This window comes from Saimiri boliviensis, chromosome 12, assembly GCF_048565385.1.
Source record: "Saimiri boliviensis isolate mSaiBol1 chromosome 12, mSaiBol1.pri, whole genome shotgun sequence".
In the NCBI taxonomy this organism is placed as follows: domain Eukaryota; kingdom Metazoa; phylum Chordata; class Mammalia; order Primates; family Cebidae; genus Saimiri; species Saimiri boliviensis.
Window position 1 is genome coordinate 110,724,950 of NC_133460.1, and position 20,184 is coordinate 110,745,133.

The window sequence follows — 20,184 nt, forward strand, 5'->3', positions numbered from 1 at the left end:
GTGCCGGCAATGAAAAAATCAGAGCTGACTCTAAAACTGCTTCACCAGGAGCAGTCACCTTGATTTTTAAGTGAAAGTTGTAACTGTCCTTGCGGCTGTCAAAACTTCTCAACTCTTCTCTGTCTGTGAGGACTTTTTTCCATCCAGCAGCTGCCTTGGCTGCCATGACAAAGGCCATGTTGCTAAATTCAAAGAAGGCTCAGTGAAACCAGGTTGACCACATAGAAGTGGTAATTTCATTTTTTCTTTTTTTCAGACATAGCCTCACTCTGTCACCCAGGCTGGAGTGCAATGGTGCAGTCTTGGCTCACTGCAACCTCTACCTCCTGGGTTGGAGCGCTTCTCCTCAGCCTCCCCACTAGCTGGGATTACAGGTGTGTGCCAACACACCTGGCTAATTTTTTTGTATTTTTAGTAGAGATGGGGTTTCTCCATGTTGGCCTGGCTGGTCTAGACTCCTGCCCTCAAGTGATCTACCCGCCTCAGCCTCCCAAAGTGCTGGGATTACAGGCAGGAGCCACCACACCCAGCCTCTTTTTTTCTTAAATAATGAGTATAACTGGTTATTTCCATTTTAAAGAAATGGTTCCTGTCTCATGAATGATTAGGAAAACTTCACTGCAGTCCATGTAGGTGTAATGGAATCACATTTGCCAGGAGCGAGGCCTGCAGGGATACCCTGAAAGGGGAACACTTCTCACTGGTCTCTATGCGGTTCCTTCCCCCAGCCTGGACATCATGGCTGAAAGTCCAGAAGTTTGGTGGCTCCAAGATTAAAAGAAAAAAAAAAAGAGGTGAAGCATGAGCTAAAGAAAGATTCACTGTTGGAATATTCACTTCTCATTTGCTTCTACCTTTTGGCAGTTAAAGGTAAAAAAGAAGTTAATAGCTTAAAGCTATGCACTATAATTTCTTTTCCCTTGTGCCCTCAGCAAAGAGAAAACCCAGCTCACAGGTTCTCAGCAGAATCCTCCTCCCTTGTATTTTTTAGGCAGAGTTTAGCTAAGTTATCCATGTTGGTCTTGAAATCCTGGGTTCAAGCGATCCTCCCACCTCGAGCTCCTGTGTAGTTGGGACTATCGGCATGCACCTCTGTGCCTGGCTATAAAGCAGAACTTGTTTTCATGTTAAGATGAATAGTGCTGGTTGATTTCTCAAAATGCTGGGCCAGTTTTCTCATATTGAAGAAAATGCATGAAATTGTACCCAATCAATAAAGTACACATTTGTCTTTATCATGACCATGTAACACATGAAAATACCTTCAACAGGCAGGGAAGAGGCCTGGATTCCAGCTCTACCAGGCTGGGTCACTCCTCTGTTCTGTGGCTTAGTTTCCTTATTAGTCAAATGAGATAAGGAAGTCTCTAAAGACTTCCAGCTTTGACATTCTTGGGATCTCCAAATTCCATTTTCTGTAGTGAATTTAAAAATGCCAAGGCCTATGTCTTATTTATATATTGTCAAGGGCTTTCTCAAAGCTGGAGTCCACTCAGTGGTGGAAGGATAAATGGATGCATGGATGGATGAATGGATGGATAAACAGATGAAAAAAATAGGATGGAGTTGGGTGATTGGATGCTGTGTTTGTCATTGTTTCACAGCCTCTTTATTTGTGGAGAATTCAAGGACTCACCATGACCCCTCTGCTTGAGGTCTGGTGGTCACTGGGAACAGAGGGGAGCCCGGGGGGGTCATGCTGATCTTGCTAGAGGTCAGGCTCCCTGATGCAAGGCGAGTTCTATTGGCCCTGCCTCTCAGCAGTAAGAACAGTTCAATAAGTAATTTGAGCATGGTTTTGCAGAGTGGACAGTTCTGAACACTTGGCAGTAAGCACTTGTGACCTGGGTGTCTGTCTCCCTAGCCACTCACTCACCTGCCTGTCCTGTATCCAGTCCCTGCAGCTTCTGCAGAAGCCAGGCTTGCCTGCCTACCACTCACTCTCTATGTGCCTCACCAGCAGGACTGCAGCTGATGATCCCAGCTCATTACAGAGGTGCAGGGACTGGGCTGGGACAGCTCTGCACCTTCCAAACACACGGCCCTCGTGGGTGCCCATCACTGTGGACAGAGACACTTACTCTATCCCGTGGCACACCCTGGTCCTTAAAGAGACCTCTGCATGGTGCTTCTGTAAGAATCGGGGCTCTCAATAGAACTCCTTGTGACACTGCCAATGCACAAATTAGGATTCCAAACACAAGCCAGTGTTCCATACAATTACATCCTCATCAGGACTGGAAGACAGAAGCAGCCTTCAAATGTGGCATTTAGGGCCCTAACTGCTCATGAACGATGAAGGCTGATTTCTCCAGCATTCATTTACCATCATTGACCTCTTCCTGCATTAATTGTGAAGGGTAAAAACTTTTATGATGACAGCTTCTTAAATGCTAATTCCATCTTTTTGGCAAGAGAACTCGAAGCGCAGCTTATCCTAGCAAATAGGATGAAAGAGGCAGACACTCTCTAACAAAGAGTTCTCATGAGCAATGTCTGATGGACACATTCTAATGAAGGGGTAACATCTGGCCAGAGACCATCTCTTCAGCACCCTCAGATAAGCCTCCCGCCTGATGCACAACACATCTCAATTATCAAGAAATGTCTGTGCGGAGACAAATGGCAGGTGTTAAAAGCAAGAGCGGGAGATGGAGCTACCAGCTGCCCAACAGATGTAGACATCTGAAGGGATCTATTCTTTATGCAATGACTTGAAAGGGGGGAAAGTCTTCAAAGTAGTTTTAAATTCCATATATTTAAAATTTTAGTTAAACTAACCAGGAAAACTGAAGCTCACAAGGGATGAGTAGCCATTTGTAGAAAATAGGCTTATAAATAATATGGCCATGAATGCTTTGTATTCCGGGTGGATACGACATCCCTTTCCATTAGTAAACCCACATACTTGGTATTCAGTGAAGGCAGGAGCCACCGTTCCTGCTAAAGCACTGCCCAGGGACAGGCCAGGCAGAGCAGGGTTTGATGAATGCCAGCTGCAAGGAAAGGTGAGCGTGGTGGGAGGGAGGGGTCTCCAGACCCCAGCGATCGTCTGTAAACCTCACCGCTAGACAAGCCTCCCTTTTGCATTCACCAACTTCTCTTTTAGCTTGCAAATATCTCTGAGTTTTATCCTGCATTAACTATATGACACTGTTCATATTTCTTTCCTCTTAAAATATAGATAATAAAAATAGCGGCTGCCTGTGTGTGCACTGCATGTAAGGCATGGTGCCAGCAGGACTGTATTTCATCTTCCTGATATCCCTGTGGTGCGGGGACTATAACTGTCCCACTTTAATAACGAGACAATGGAGGCTGGAGAGCTTAAATCCCTGATGCCCTCGTACTTCACCAACATGCTGCTCTGCCTTTATGTTGGAAGCCTTCATTCAGCAAATCCTGCCTGGACCCTGACTCTGTGCTGAGTCCTGCAGATGCTGAATGAAGAGGGCCTGGCATGGCCCCAGTGTAGACACTCTGTGGATGAGTTCGTAGGGGTTGGGAGAGGCGAAGGTGGAGGGAGAGGTGACCAAGCTAATGTGTGATGGTGCAGGCAGGGCTCTGAGACGCTTAGAGGAACCCTGGGCCAGGCGATGGTGGGGCTGGGAGTGGGGAGAAGAGTGCAGCGTGGGGGCCGCAGAGAGGCAGGTTGAAAGGACAGAAGCTTCACTCAAGCCAAGTCCATCTGATGGACACTCTGTGTGTCTGGTCTAAAGTCAACAATGACCGTAAGTGATCACCCAGTGCAGTCTGTGGCTCTGAAGTCCCCACAAGCACCATGATGACAATGGCACTGGTACTCCAGTGGCAGGCCAGGGTTCAAATTTATGCATGACAGTAAGTAGTCCCGAGAACCCTGTAGGTTAGTAAACCTTTCCAGGTTTTGAGAGGTTATTTACTAACCTCTCCAGGTGTCAGTTTCTTTACTAACTCAACCAAAAATAGTAATCAGCATCTCTTGGACCTATGGAGAGGATGAAATGAAATGTGACATCATCTTCCACCCTGCATTCCCTTGCCATCCACAGCCAATTCTCCAGCCAATCCTGGGGCTCTATTTCCAACATGTGAGTGGCCAACACCCTAGGAATCACCCTCTTCTATTAAGACAGCTACTGCAGGCCTCTGATGTGTCTCTGGCATTCACTCCTGCCCTTCTTCATTCATACTGTCAAGGGAGATTCTGTGTGGAGCAGAGGACACTCCCTCACACAGATGCCCTTCCACGCCTCTAGAAGGGGGTACCACAGTTTTGTACTTGTCATTTTGTCTTCGATTTCTCAAACAGGGTTGACCAGATTATCCAGGAGTTAGGCCTTATAACACCAGAACCTGTTCCAGCATGCACAGCAGTCTTCTCACAAAGCAAAACAAATCCTGTAACTCCCTCCTTTCAAACCCGTTAGCAGCTTCTCCTGCACCAAACAGAAAACTCACCCATTTCCTCAGCCCTCCTCCTTTCCAGCTCTCCAACTCGTTTTCCTACTATTTACCCCATTTCTTGGCACGGTCAAGCCACAGTGAGTTTTCTCTTGGCTGCTCGAATACACCAGGCCCATTTCTTCCTCAAAACCTTTGCAGATTCTGCTTCTTCTCCTGGAGACAGCTGCTCCTTGCCTCATTGCTTGCATGGCAAACTCCTATTCAACCCTCTATACCTGATGCAGAATTCCCCTTGGTTTTTGCTCTCTTATATCTTTGTTGCAATAATTTTGCTTGTTTGCCTCCTTGATGTTTGTGTCTCCTGAACCACCGGAACAGATTTCAGGAGAGAAAGTTCCCTTGACATCTTGCTCAGCATTGCACATTCAGTGCCCAGCCCAGTTCCTGGTGCATAGAAAGTATTCAGTAAGAGGGGAACCACCCTTCTGATTTACCCACCCTCTACCTCCCTGGCCTCTGAGATTCCAGAACACCACCAACGCCAACCCCCGGGGCAGGGACTTGAACAGTCAACAGAGGAAATTGAGGAAAGGCAGCATAAACACCAAGACCCAGCAAGCAGATGCTTAGGCTGCAGCACGGAAAGAATGAGACAGTCACGAAAGAGCTACAACGTGGAACACCCTTTGCAGCCCAAGGACTGGGTCATGGTAGAAGTGGCAAGAGCAGACGGGGCAGGTGTCAGTGGGGACCAGACACCGTCCTCACGTGTGTAGCCACAGACGTCCCAGTAGAGCTGGAACACGTGGCCTTGGGGAGCAGCCCCAGAATCCCAACACGAAGAAACTGGCAAAATTCATAATGGAAGAGATAAGACTGGAAATTTCCAAGAATGACCTTGAAGAGACACCATGTTGCCCAGAAACCAGAAGTCTCACGGTTCATAAATGATGGTGAGTTTCAGCCCAGGTCTGCCTGTCCTTGAGGCCTTTCCACCCCGCTATAATGTCACCACGCATCCAGTCCATGGTTGTACATTGGGTTCTAATGCTGTGCTGGGTTCTGGGGCTGCAGTGAGCAGTGTGGCACAGGCAGCTGCTGGGCCTCAGGTCCTTAAACCAGCAAGCATCCAGCACTGACTCTCCGGGTACTTAGCACACCCCGGAGCATTTATCCCCACTGCAGTCCTTGGGGGTAGAAATAGAACCTCCATCTTAGGCATGAGCAATTCAGAAGCCCCATAAGTTAGTGGACTTTTCTAGGTCTCAGTATTCTCATCTATTAAATGGGAATATTTATTTATACCGTTCTCATGTAGCGGTTGTGAAAACAGCACAAATCCTTTTCAATGCCCAGTGAATCGCTGGGTGTAGAGTTGGTCCCAGACAATATATGCTGCTGTTTTGTGGTAGAAGCATGGCAATAGGGGCTCTCATTCTCTATGCCTCCCCCCTCCCCAGGGACCCTGTTCTTTTCAATAATTTTTAGATCTTTCCATCAAGAAGTAAGGTCTGTTTTTCCACCTCTAGAGTCAGAGTTCTGCCACTACATTTGTTTTGCTTTGAACGTGAACTTACGCACTTCCTTTTCTGCTCTTGTCCCCAGCCTTCACCTTGTGAACATTTTTAGATGAGCCTGAGTGAGCAGAGCCATCGCCCCAGCTGACAGCTCGCTAACCCCCAACACACGAGTGGGTCCAGTGAGAGCAGAACACTACCACAGCTGCACACCTGCACACCTGAGAGCTACAGAGATGCTTATTGTTCCCTAAGCCACTGAGTCTGAAGATGCTTTGTTTACCGGCATTGTGGCAACAGATACCTGAATCCCATTGCTGTTCATACCCAAGCCCATGCCAGTTCCTCTGGGAAAATGGCACTTCTGGATCCACATGGCACCTGCTGCTATCATCCAGACACGCCCCCTAACTCTGCCAACCATGTGATAAAACTGCCTGGAAGGGGGTGATGTCTGGGTTCTGCAGGCATTTTCCATCCTCCCTCCATCAACTGCCCAAAGACCCATGAGGCAGGAATTTTTCCGATGGGCAAGAAATGACATGGAAAGGGAAGCATAGGACATTCCGGACCCCACAGTGTCTTAGAGGATGTCTGGCAGTATCTGCCTGAGGTAGAGCAGCATATAAAAGCAGTGAGGTCACCAGCCCCTGCTGAAGCTCTGTGAAGCACAGGCTAGGACACAGGCCTGATACACCCCAGCGGGTGGGCTGAAGAACATGGCCAAGGTCAAGGACAAAGTTGGCCATTGCAGGGCTTCTGGAACAGAAAGATATGGGGCAGAGGCTCTGCGGCAAGCTGGGAGAAGAGTGGCCCCTCCTATAGAGGAAGCTGCAGGAATGAAGGAGGCAGGCACAGGATGGGCTGAGCATGGAGACAGACTGTGTGTGTCGCTAGCAAGTGGGAAGCTGCCCGACTTCCTGGGATGGCAGACTCAGAGTGAGCTCTCAGGTCACCTGACAGGTTGTCCTTCCCTTCTGTGGGACCCACCCCAATGCTCACTCTATTTCCCTCTCCCCAACCTCTCTGCTTCCCCCAACATACAGGAAACATAATGCTTCAGAAAAGAAAATAATTACACGGCCACATTTGTAAGCATCTGTATCTTCTGGCAGGTGGGAAGGTTGATATCATGCACTGCTAATTTAAAAATTAATGATTAGAATTAGTGATTAGTCATCAGGGAAATTCTAATCAGAACTACAATGAGCTATCACTTCGCACCTGTCAGGAAGGCTGTTATCGAAAAAGAACAAAAAATAAGTTTTGGCGAAGAAGCAGAGAAAGTGGAACCTTTGCACAATGTTGGTGGGAACGTAGAATGTTGCAGCCACTGTGGAAAACAATGTGGAATTTCCTTAAAAAATTAAAAATAAAACTACCATATGATCCAGCAATCCCACTTCTAGGTATATATCCAAAAGGATTAAAATCAGATTCTCAAACAAATATCTGCACTCCCATGTTGACTGTGGCACTATTCACAATATCCAAGACATGGAATCAACCTGAGGGTCCATCGATTGGTGGATGGAGAAAGAAAATGATGTGTACAGACACAATGCAATACTACTCAGTTTCTAAAAAGAAGCAAATCTTAATACAACATGAATGAACCTTGAGGACATTATGCTAAGTGAAAAAAAGCCAGACACAAGAGGACCAATTACTATATTACTCCACTGATATGAACTATCTAAAGTAGCAGAATTCATAGAATCAAAAAATGCTGGTTACCAGAGCTGGGAGGCAGGGAAACATGAGGACTTCCTAATCAATGAGCTTAAAGTTTCAGTCCAGCAGGATGAATCAGCTCTAGAGATCTGCTGTACAACACTGCACCTAGAGTTAACAATAATCTATTGTATACTTAAAAAAATCTACTAAGAGGGTAGATCTCATGTTAAGAATTCTTACCAAAATAATAAAAAAGAGATTGCAGGCCAGGCATGGTGGCTCACGCCTGTAATCCCAGCACTTTGAGGGGTTGAGGTCAATGAATCATGAGGTCAAGAGATCAAGACCATCTTGGCCAACATGGTAAAATCCTGTTTCTACTAATAATATCAAAATTAGCTTGGCACGGTGGTGCGTGGCTGTAGTCCCAGCTGCTCGGAAGGAGGAGGCAGGATAATCACTTGAACCCGGGAAGCGGAGGTTGCAGTGAACCAAGATTGCACCACTGCACTCCAGCCTGGACAACAGAGTGAGACTCCATCTCAAAAAAAAAAAAAAAAAAAAAAAAAAAAAAAGAGAGATTACAATGAATGTCCTATGTGTATTACAACTACTCCTCATAAAAACAATGCAAGGTAGGGACTATCATTTTCACTTACAAATTGTAAAACTGGGTCTCAGAAATCAAGTTGTCCACTGTCACAGCATGAACCATGGAAGAGCTGGGATTTTCCAAAGCCTCCTGTTTTCACCCAGACACTGACTCTCAAGCTTGTCTCCTAAGCCAAGAACATTATCCTTTGACACAAATTTTACTCCATGTTCTGGGCACCCCAAGCTAAGAATCCGCTTTCCCAAACTTCATCACAGAGTGTGGCTTTCTGGAAGGGAAGTCCTTGATCACCTGTTGCCCATTTTCAAAGCTGTCGAAGAACAGGGCTTGGCCGACCCTGCCCCCCGCAGGCTGCCAGCCTCAATGTTTAATCACGTCATCGATTGTTTCCTAAGTCTCATAAAAAGAACAAATCAAACGTAAGCACACACAAGGCGTTACTGAACGCCACATTCAGAGATGAGTTGGTAGCTGGACTCCTGCCAGTGCTGGTATGAAGGATCTCAAAGAAATTCTAAGCTGAAGGTCATTGAAGTAAAGCTATTTAATTACCAGAAAAGGAAGAAAAGTCTAAAGCACAGTCGTTTTACAGAATATTGCTTCTTCCCTTCTTCCAGTTAAAATCCAGAGCACAAGTCTACCACCTCTTCTCCCGCACGGGAGCGGGGTGGCGGGGAGAAGAAAAGCCAAGAACCGGCCCTCCGTGCTCAAAGAGCCCAAAATATCAGCTGTGGCTTAAGGGCACCAAGATAACCACATTCATGAGGGCCGTAAGATAGACTGGGCTCAGAATTTAGGAACTGGAGTGCAGGTCGATAAAGAAGCTGGGCCGGTCTCTGGGTTAGAATGGATCACCACAGGAATAACCTGCTCCTTCCCAGGGCTCCAGATTAACAAGGTGAAGCCTCAACATTCTATGGGAAAGCAATCAGTGTCACTCAAATGGTCTGCACTGCCCTCCCAGGCCTGCAGACAGTACTTTTCAAATCACGCCCGGCACACTAGGGGATGGCTGTCTCTAACTGCTCAAGGGAGCGGGTCCACCTGGCAGGGCTGCTCTCCGCCCTCCTTCAGCCAGAGCTCCTGTGCTTTAATCTGTTTTATAAACGGGCCTCCCATAAGATTTTCTTTTCAGAAAGATTTCCATTTAAAAATATAAACTGCTCTAGGGAACCTCAGCCCTCTGTGATCTGTACTCACTCCAAATGGTCAAGGGAGTTTGAGAGACGCAGACACTTCGCAGCTGAATCTCTTGCAGTGATATTCAGGAGCTCTCCCCTCAGCGCAGAGGTCAAACGTCAGCATTGTCAAATACCAGCCTAAAGGGAGAATGTTGCGGGAGGTTTTATGATCAGAAGGTCTGTCTCCTCAGGTGCCCAAGGTAGGCCTGTGACATGAAGCCTGGGCTCTTTCAAGAACAATGGCACCTTTGAACAGGAAGCCAGACCTTACCTGTCTTCTGCTCAAACACAGGGATACAATTTGCAGCAAGACGTGACATCCTTGTACCCCCTTGGAAGCTGGAAAGGGGTCACTGGCCCTAATTTTCTGTTTTTGATAACAGTGACCTCTCACACTTATTAAAGCTGTGTCTCAGCCAGGCGTGGGCCTTCCTGCCTACCGCATTTCACCAAGGGGAGTTAAGGGCAAGTTATCAGCATGCAGCCACACACAGAGAGAAAGAGAGAGACCCACTGTTGAAAAAGAAGAGAGAAGCAAGCAGGTTAGGAGTTAATTTGTTTAAAAAACAAAACAAAACAAAAAAAACGCTTTACGATAATGGTCTCATGGCCAACACTCTGACTTTTTTTTTACCAAGATATAAAATAAACCATGAAAAGTCATAGGTGTGTAATGAGAGGACAGATAATTGTGTTTTGTTTGGCAGTTGTCCCACTCTGCCTGTCCTTGTCTCCTCTGGCTCTGCCACATTTCAGCTGCCAGATAAATAATCCTCTTCTGCTGGGAAGCTGGATATTAACATGACCGTTATATTAAATAACACAATAAGCCTCAAAAACACATTTAATTCCTTGTGTCGCTTTCAATTTGTTTGTTGCATTTGTTTACATGCCTTTTCCCTTTTAGAAATTCTTTCCTTAGATCGCAACTGAGCAAAAGCCACTAAAAAAAATAAATAAATAACACTTAAGCTCATAACCAAGTCTATTCTCTCCCTGCCTTATTAACAATATTTCACCAAAACAAGCCGCATTCTGCGCAGCAGGGACCGCAAGAGTTGGGGAACATGCCTTCTCTGGGCAGCATCTTCCCAATAACATACAGCCCTCGGAAGGAGCTTGTGACTTCCCGGGATTATTCGTAAATGTTATATTTCTCTTGCTGGGGGCGCTCTTGATATACGACTAACAATTAATAAGGAAGTCGAAACAAATAAACCTCCTTTAAAGGAGCCTAAAATCACACCAAAAATAATACATAAGCCCCACTTGGACTTACGCAGAAGTTAGGGTTCTTGCACTGGGGCTAAGCAACACCAGGATGAGAGAGGCTGATGGAGTCAGAGGAAGATGAGGAGACAGATGCCAGGAGGAGGGCAGATCAATTCCGAGTGGGAGAGGAGACAGCAGACATGAAGGCACATGCACTCTGTGTCATCTCAAAGTCCTGTTGATGTCTGCCTTAGAGACGGGCCTGATTCCCTGGCCTCATGCTCACCTAGACTTCACCCTAGACGTAGCTCGTACCTCCCACCAGCCAGCCCATTCTCCCGCCTGGGAGTTACTGAGTGTTTGGGCATGGGCCTGAGACTGGCAAGCAAAATCAGACAAGCCCCTGCTCTTGTGGAGCTTATAGTTTGGATGCAGGGGCAAGAATTCATCACATCCAAATCCACCTGAAAGCATGTCTGCAATGGGTACAGCACGGGAGAGAAGGGTAGACACCACCGCTTGGTCATGACATTGGGATGGCTTCCGGGGGACATACAGGTAAGGGGCTAGAGGTCAGGTGGGTGAGGGTCATGGCTACTTAGCAGGATGGAATCCACCAGCATGGGCAGGGATCCCGAAGCAGGAGGCACATGGCAGCGGAGGGTGGGAGGCCGAGGGAAAGAGCTGGAATGCAGGGGGCAAGGCCCGGGGCCTCGGGGCCTTTTGGACCACAATAAAAATGGTCCTTATTCCAAGAGCAACTGGAAGGCATGGAAGGGTATTAGCAGGGGTGGTGTGACCTGAGCACATCATTCTGGCTGTGGGTGGAGAGGAGAATGAGGAAGCCACAGTTGGGCTATTGCAGGAGTCCAGGCCTGCACGGCAGCCGGCTGGAGAGAAGAGGCTGGGCCCCAGAGATGATGAGGGGGCGAAACCAGAGGGACTTGGTCATGGTTAGACACTGGAGTGTGGGGAGGCAGGAAGACTCCAGGTTTCCGACGTTGCTGACGTTGAACAGCCTCCTGAGTTCAGTGTGATCCCAGGTTCTAGGGTAGGGTTCACTGGGCCCCCCTGCCTCCCCGGGCCTAGTCTAGAACTCAGATTTCTGCATTGCTCTGGGAAGTGAGTTCATTACTTGGATCTGATTCCTCTGCCTGATACTGGGACCTCAGGAGCTCTGGATGGGGCTGGTTATGAGCCCAGGATGTGTATGGGACCTGGCCACCACCTCTTTCCACTGTATCCCCACCCTATGTTCTCAGGCACCCAAATGTGCCTCCTCTGAGGACTCTGTGTCCTCTTGCTGCACCTCTGACACTGCCTCTTGCCTGGCTGGTATCCACACGTGCCTCTCACCACACCCCTACCCGCCAAGTCTCAACTTCCTGTCTTCCTGCCCCAACAGGTGTGCTGGTCCCCAGGTCCCAGCTGGTCTCATTCTGCCCACTCCTCTACATCTTCTCTTTCCCCCTGCCAGGTCCTCCTGGTGAAAGGCCTAACATTGAAGTCCAGTAGGATGTGCACCTTGACATCTGGGGAAAATGATGAGGGCCTTGAATGGCCCACCACAGCCCCCCTCCCATGCTGCTCCCTCAGATAAGCTCCCGCAGCCAAACAGCCCTCGTGATCATGGGACCACAGCGACCCAGGGTCACCTGCTCTCTTCTTACTACAAAACCTGCCTCCCACAGACCCAACATGTTCACGCAGTTCCTGAGCGTCGTCCTCATGTAGCCCTGCAGGGCAGACAGAGACCTCCTCTCTTGAGCTGTGAGCGTATGTGACTAATAAACAGCCATCAACCTCAACGGTCCAGTACTGGGTACCACGTGCGGGTATCCCTGTCACGCCAGAGCAGGAATCCCTCCCTCGCCACCAGGGTGAAGAGGAGGCCATTGAAACAACCTTTAATGAAATAACTTTATGCTGAGTGACTCTTAGGCATGCAGGCATGACAGTACTTGGATGAGCAAATATCACAACCTTTATTTCTCAAAACCCCAGCAAACTTCAAAAGACCCTGAGTGGTGGTTTTCAAGGGATGCTCATGACAACTTCTTGGGCTCCACACCTGTAGGCTCTGAGGCTACAGACCTGGGTGAGACCTGGAGACCTAGTTCTGTTCTAGGCTTGATTCGCGATTCAGATGCAACCCTTCAGTTGAGAACTGCTGCCAATGCAAAGCCAGTTTTTCTGCTCCGTGGTTTCAGGAAAATCCTGTCTCCACGGCGCGTGGTGTGGGATTGCTGCTCAGCCATCATGCTCATGCCTCTTAATGATATTTCCCCAGGAGGTGCTCCTTCCTAGCCAAAACAAAACCCAGTGCCGGACGCCTGTCTCTCAGACCTGGCCCTTTCATTCAGATCAGGACACCAATGCCCAAAAGTGTCCACCCTGACACCCATGACGAGGTGTAAGGGCTCAGACACTTCAGAGGGGAACTCATTGAAATCATGGGTAGGTCTCCTTATTCCACTCTTCTGAGAATGAGACATGGGGCCTCCTGGACCATCCTCCACATATCTGATTTCCTCACATCTGGATGAAGTCCTGTTGCCACCTGCCTTGGTGCACAAGAGGCAGTAAGAGAGCATTCGTGCCTTTGAGAGGAAGCCGTAAAATCTGGCTGATGCGTTTCTGTCTGACTCAAAGCTACATAGACTGGGAAATCTGCAGTTGAGCTCTTTTCATAGTATAGTATTTCACTAATTATTTTTAAACATGATGATGCTACCAGGTGATAGGCAAAGGGAAAATTAGAGGCAGAAACTCATACGGGGGGAAAGAGTTGCTTATGGCACTATTTTTGGGTGATTGCAGCAAAACTGGGGGTCAGGGCCCAGGGGGCCACGAAGCAGAGTCTAGGCTGGCACAGGAGCACCGTGGGTCTTTGTGAGAGGTCACACAAGTGTCACGCAGCCCCAGTGGCAAGGGCCGGTTGGTCTATTTTCTTTCTAATAGCATCGTACCCAAGCAGGCACAATAGACTCAAGTGCATCTCCTGATGTCCTCCACAGGAAGCAAAAGTAAATGCGTTTTATTCTCCAGTGATCAGAAAAGCAATGCTGCCTTTTCCCACCGCCGCTGTTCACAGCAGGGTGAGTGCTAGACAGAGTAAACACCAAGCAGACCCCATTAGAGCCACTTCTTGGGGAACCTCTGTCCCTCTTGACAAGGGAAGCTGAGGAGCAGGTCAGGAACCTGTTGCTCAAAGCACTCGAAAAAATCTCGAAGAGCAGAAAGGCAGATGTTTTCCCCATGGGGTTCTCAGCCACTGTCACTGGCTGATTCCCTCCCTGCTCCGCCAGCTTGGCTGGGAGGGTAAAGTGAGAGCCCCTGAAGGAGAAATGGCTCCAATAGCTCCTTCACGCAAATGATGCCATACCATCTATTGAACCACTTCTCCCTGCTGATCTTGAACTTGGAAACATAGAGATGAGGAAAATAAGGTCCCTACACTCAGAGCCAGCGGTCCTGGAGGGGAAAAGGATGAATCAGCAAGGTCATGTGAAAGGATTGTGCAATTGACAAAATGCCCTGGAGAGACGGGGTGGAATGGGGCAGGTTGAATCAAGCTTCAGTCAAAAGGAAGGTCTTTAGCAACAGAAAGATATAGAAGGGTTTTCAGACAGAGTCGTCTCTGTGCAAGGAAAGAGACAGAGAAGAGCTGGGTGCAAGGTGCTTATAAGGCCATGGACCTGGAGAAAAACCCAGAAGGATAAACCAGACTCTGGGGAAAGGCACTGAATGCTCTGCCAAGGAGCTTCGTTTGTCCTCTGGGGTCTGATGTGATTTTTGACCAGAGAAGTTGCATTGATTGGAGATACTCATAAATTGTTGAATACATGGATTCTCCCACAGGCAGGGAGGAATCTGTGAGAAGGAGGCAGATGGAGTGAGATACACAATCAGTTTCTGTATCAAAAAATAATCCACACACTGAAACTCCAACAATTAAAGCCTTCCTAAGAACCAGGTTTTTCAGGAAGAGCAAACAGATAAATGTGGTGTCCCTTCTACACCTCGTTCACAGAGACACTGCATTTACAAATGGCTTCTTCTGGAAGAAAAAATAAACATAATTCACACCAGGCTCTGGGATGTTTTTAAGTGATCCTAGAACAACCCTTCCTTGAATCATGATGAAGGGTATGGGGTTTATTGGGGCTACTAATGTTTTAATTCAGTGCTAATGAAATAGAAACTATTGTTATAAAGGAAGCAAATTGCTGCTTTTGTAAAATCTGGAATTACAGAACAATCATCCTCAAGCTTTAAGTGAAAAGTAATTACTTTATCCCACTCATCAATCAAAGTTTAAAACTGCCAGTTGTAAAGGCCAGGTTAAATTGATCAGGAGGGAGAAAATTCCATTCACACCACCCCCACACACCTTTTTCCCTAAACCAACTGAATTAGTAATTAAAAGTTCCAAGCGACCTTCATCAGCTCCCTCTCTATTTACATTTCCCAGAAATGACTTCTCCAGAAATGGCTGAACCGGACACCTGACTTCCAGTCATCCTCAATCCATGGACCAAGCAGTCTCATCTGCAGACAGGTAGCACAGTGATGGGGAAATGTTACAAAATCTTTTTGTAACATGCAGAATGGGGATTTGAAGGGACTTTCTACCTCTGATTTTAAAAGCAGATGTGAGTTTAGACATAATAGTCACCCTTCCTACAATTATTTTTCTCCTTTCGTGTTCCGATCCTATTAATCACAGTAAACTAATCTTTTACACAGGCCAACAGATTTCAAAGGCCTTGCCAGGAGGACAATTGAACTATAAGAAATCAGCTCCCCCTCTTTCCAGTCCTGGAATTTCCAGTGACTGAGGAGGTGAATAGCTTCATTGTGAAAAGGAAGGATGCAAAAATGAAAATTCAGAGACGACATTCAATTCCGATTTCCTGCTTGGGCTCTATGCACCCTGTTTGGAACAAATACCCCACTGATGGAGCTGCTGCTGGAGGCTACCACACACACCGCTGAAGTTTAGAACAGCTTCATAAAGATCACAGAATCCAAAAGCCCCCTTGTCTAAGAGCAAACTAAGAAATGAGGAAGTGGAGGGACTGTTCCAAAGATGAAATGCTAATCAATGGCAAAGTCAACATTGGCACTATGTACTTCAATTTAAAAGACGAAACCCTGACGTCCACTCTGAGGTTTTCAGGCCAGTGCTCCTCTTCCCACCCCACACACATGGTTCCCCCCGGTTTTGCAGCCCCATCCTCTTCCCAATACGTGGTGGTACATACCTTCTCTACCACTGTAATCTCAGCCATTCTCGTGGATTCTCTTAGCACCCAGGTGTACACCATGATGATATCCAGATCTATAACCCTGACCTGTCTCCTGATCTCTATGCCACATCGCCAGCTGCTTCCTGGGCATCTGGAGCAGATGAGATCACACTGGCCTCTCATACACAGTTTCCAAACACTACAAACTCAGGATTCTCCCATCAGCAACCCCCTAACCCCATAAGCCTCCTGGATTCTGAGTTCCCTTCCTTATGAACGACAGCACTATCTGTCGAGAAACAGCTTTAACTTTTCCCTTATCCCAACAGCATGTAAATAATTTGACTAATTTCTAGTGCTCCAGAAGTTATAGCAGTTGTAGCCACTGCCCCGGATGAACACACATTACCTGCCACCTGGAATATCACACCAGGTATGTCTTCTAGCACTTGGATCAGAGAGTGTATTCCAGCAACTTAAAAATCTTCCATTGTTCCTCTTGGCCTACTTAATAAATACAGATTAAAAATACCTAAGAAGGCTTATTTATTTTGGCCTAACACTATCTAAAGGTTTTCTAGCAATTCCTGCTGTGTGAGCATGTCACAGGCTACCTTAACACAGAGTGAGTCCCCTGTCCCTGGAGTTTACCATGTGGCCAGCCCACTCAACAGCAGCTTCCCCGTTCCTGCACAGGTCTGATGAAGAGGGGTTTAAAACACTGAACATCTCAAAGAAGCTGGACAGAAGGGCCTCCGTGGCCCCTTCCAAGCTGGGGATTCTATGGGTCTACTTACGCCTTTTATAAGCCTGGCCCATGGATTCCTTCTACAGCATTGGCCCACCAGCCCATTACCCACAGGATTAGGTCTCTGGAAGTTGTGCATCTACCACCTGACCTTGCCTCCTGACTGATGATCAGATCGGGTGGTGCCTGACCCCGAAGTTCCAGGGCAGGGCTCACACGCTCCTGCTGCCAAGGCCTGCGCAGCTCCCTCCGTGTTTTTCTTTCTGCAGCCCAGCGCCCCACACTCACGAGGTTCACTGGCTTCCTTCTAACAGTTTCCCTTTGTCTGCAACAGTGGGTTTCTGGTCCTTGCAACCTAGAGTCTGACCTAAAACTCTGTTCTCTGGTTTTCCCAAAGCCATTGAGAGGGCTAAGAAAGGCTTCATCCTTGTCCCGGGCCCTTCTGAAGAGCCTGGAAACAAGGCCTCCAGACCTGAGCTAAACTCCCTGTGCTTTCCCGAGGGAGAAAGGCTGGCCGTGGAGAGCCCAGAGGGCACGGGTGGCTGCTTAGCCCTTCTGTTGTAGAAAAGGTGCAGCTCGACTCCCTGCTTGACCAAACCTTAGTCACACTCCTCTGTGGTACATATACACCATGGAATATTATGCAGCCATCAAAAAGGATGAGTTCACGTCCTTTGTAGGGACATGGATGAACCTGGAAACCATCATTCTCAGCAAACTGACACAAGAGCAGAAAATCAAACACCGTATATTCTCACTCATAGGCGGGTGCTGAACAATGAGAACACAAGGACACAGGGAGGGGAGCACTACACACTGGGGTCCGTTGGGGGGAAATGGGGGAGGGGCGGGGGGTGGGGAAGTGGGAAGAGATAGCATGGGGAGAAATGACAGATACAGGTGAGGGGACGGAAGGCAGCAAACCACACTGCCATGTGTGTACCTATGCAACAATCTTGCATGTTCATCACATGTACCCCGAAACCTAAAATGCAATAAAATAAAATAAAATAAAATAAAATAAAATAAAATAAAAAGAAATTAAAAAAAAAAAAAAAAAAAAAAAGAAAAGGTGCAGCTCGACTCCCTGCTTGACCAAACCTTAGTCACACTCCTCTGGGCCCTCTTCTGGACTAGGCCTCACCCTTGGCCTGTTAGGCCCAGTTTTAGGATTAGTGAGAATCCTTTTGAGTCCAGGATTAGTGAGAATCCTGCTAAGCCAGCTTAGGGAGAATACCCCCTACCCTTGATCACTAATCACGTTCACCTTCCCCCACCTTAGACACTAAGTTCCTTCCTCTTTGTAATTTTCCATCAGCTGAGTTCCTCACTCTGCCTATTGGCCATAAACCTCCAGCTGCCCTTGCTGTATTCAGAGCTGAGCTTAGCCCTGTGCTGAAGGCCCCCTCCTTCGCTGCAGAACTCCATTAAAATCTGTCGTGCCGTTTTAAGCAAGTGCCCAGTGCAATTTCTCTTAAACAGATGGAAACCACCTTGTAGGAAGATCCAGAGAACATGAGAGCGTGCCTTGGAGAATCAGCCCTGCCAGGAAGCATAAAACCCATTTAGGTCTGACTCCTTGCCTTCTACTAGAATACTCAAGCTTTAGGACTCCCTTTAAGTGTTCTTCCACAATCAACACTTTGACAATATCGGCAGACTAAGAAACAAACAAACAAACAAACAAACGCCAAGAGCTCTGTCTCTCTCCCAACCCAGGGTTGTTGAGCAATTTTCCTGCAGCCTGCACCGTTAACCTCCAGCCTCGGGCCAGCATGGGCTTGGTTCCTAAGTCATTAAAGCTCTCAGCCCCTCTCCAGGAGGCATCCACGGTGGAAATGCCCTGTCCTAAGATAAAGAGGACCAAGTCGTCCACATTTAAGTCACCAGCTCTCATTGTTCTCATGGCCACCTCTGAGTGTTCCGAGGAAAACACGGCACTCTTCTCAATGTCCCCAAACTCCCTGTGGGATACAAGTGGCCAGACATGTTTCCTGAGTCTGTCTTTGCTGTTCAGACCATGAGAAGTGTCTGCAAATGGATTCACGTCCTCAGTACAGGCAATTTCTGGGCTAAGTTTTCAAAGAGTTCAAACTGACTATCTGCCACTACTAAAAAGCTGGACGCCAGGTGGGGTGGCTCATGCCAGCAATCCCAGCACTTTGGGAGGCTGAGGCAAGCAGATTGCTTGAGCCCAGGAATTCGACACCAGCTTAAGAAACATGGCAAGATCCCGTTTCTAAAAAAAAAAAAAAAAAAAAATAGCTGAGCATGGTGGTGCATGCCTGTAGTTCTAGTTACTTGAGAGGCTGAAGTGGGAGGACTGCTTAAGCCCAGGAGGTCAAAGCTGAGTCATGATAGCACCACTGTACTCCAACCTGGGTGACAGAGTGAGACCCTGTCTAAAAAAAAAAAAAAAGCAGCAGCAGCAGCAGCAGCAGCTGTAAACCATGCTTTGGGACTTCCAGAAAGGATTAAATATGAAAGCTTGTTTCAAGTAATGTTTTTGTCTTGGGTTAACTGTGTCAGTTATGAAAAGGAATTCAGGTCCCTGATATCTTTGATATAGGCAGGTGGTAGGAGAAGATACACATGTGTCTATGTGTGTGTATGCATATACATACACGCATATATATCCACATACACATACACACAAACACACACACATATACACACGCACTTGTCATCTACAGCAGCTCATCTGCAACATTTATAAATTAAAATCGAGGATTACAAATAAAATTGTGACATTAAAGCATTCTTTTAGAATTGAATGTTGCTAGTCTCTAAATTGAAATAGTCTATTACCCCAGTAGTCTTATTACAGTTCCATCAGAACACTGGACTAAATCTGTAGGATTTCTCTCACAAAGGCTGGGGGAGGGGATTTGGTTTTCACAACATTTATATTAACAAACTTAATAAAAGTTACGAACTATAACCATCTTACCTAGTGTTTTTACAGTTTAGTGGCTAAGAATTGAAGCTTTATAAACATGATTTATGAATGCACATATCCTGCCTATATTTAAATTGCATCCACTTTGTTCTGAGAATATTCGTGTTTGTCCCATTACTCATCCCTGACGGAGCCCTCTGCATGCTGGCCTGACCCACATGCTCCACACTCTGCAGGAAGCTCAGGTTCCAAGGGCACCCCTGAGGCAACCACTGTGCCTGTGGCATCCTTTAGCCTCACGGCCTGGCTGTTTAGAAATTCAAATTAGCTTCAAATCTGGTTGGAGCCAGTGAGCTATCATTTCACGTTTGGGGGAAAACTAGGCTCAAAACTACATTCCATTATTAATAAAAATAAAAGAGAGGAAAGAGAGAGAGAGTGAATAAAGTCTTGAAAGGGAATACTGCCTGGGCAAAGCCCAGTCCTTTACCTGCATTCAAAAGACTTTCATTTCTTTCCCAGGCAGAATGATCTTTGGGGGATGAGAAGAGTCGACTGTGGATCTAGAAAATAAACAGAGACATTTCCCAATTTCATGTTTTGATTTGCCAGATATATAATCTTTAATAATGTACATTATTATTATTTTTTAAATCAGGAACATCCCAGAATTTCTCCATTATCCCAAGAAACAGCTAC

General features: G+C 47.0%; 1 protein-coding gene across 2 annotated transcripts in view; it reads right to left on the reverse strand.

Moving 5' to 3' along the window:
• The window catches only part of C12H10orf90 (chromosome 12 C10orf90 homolog), a 238,457-nt gene that overhangs the window by 194,072 nt on the left and 24,201 nt on the right, over positions 1 to 20,184 (reverse strand). For both annotated transcript variants that reach the window (XM_039465165.2, XM_003922100.4), the window contains exon 2: positions 19,976 to 20,048. In XM_039465165.2, coding sequence (XP_039321099.1) covers positions 19,976 to 20,048 — 73 coding nt within the window. The remainder of the gene's footprint in view (positions 1 to 19,975; positions 20,049 to 20,184) is intronic.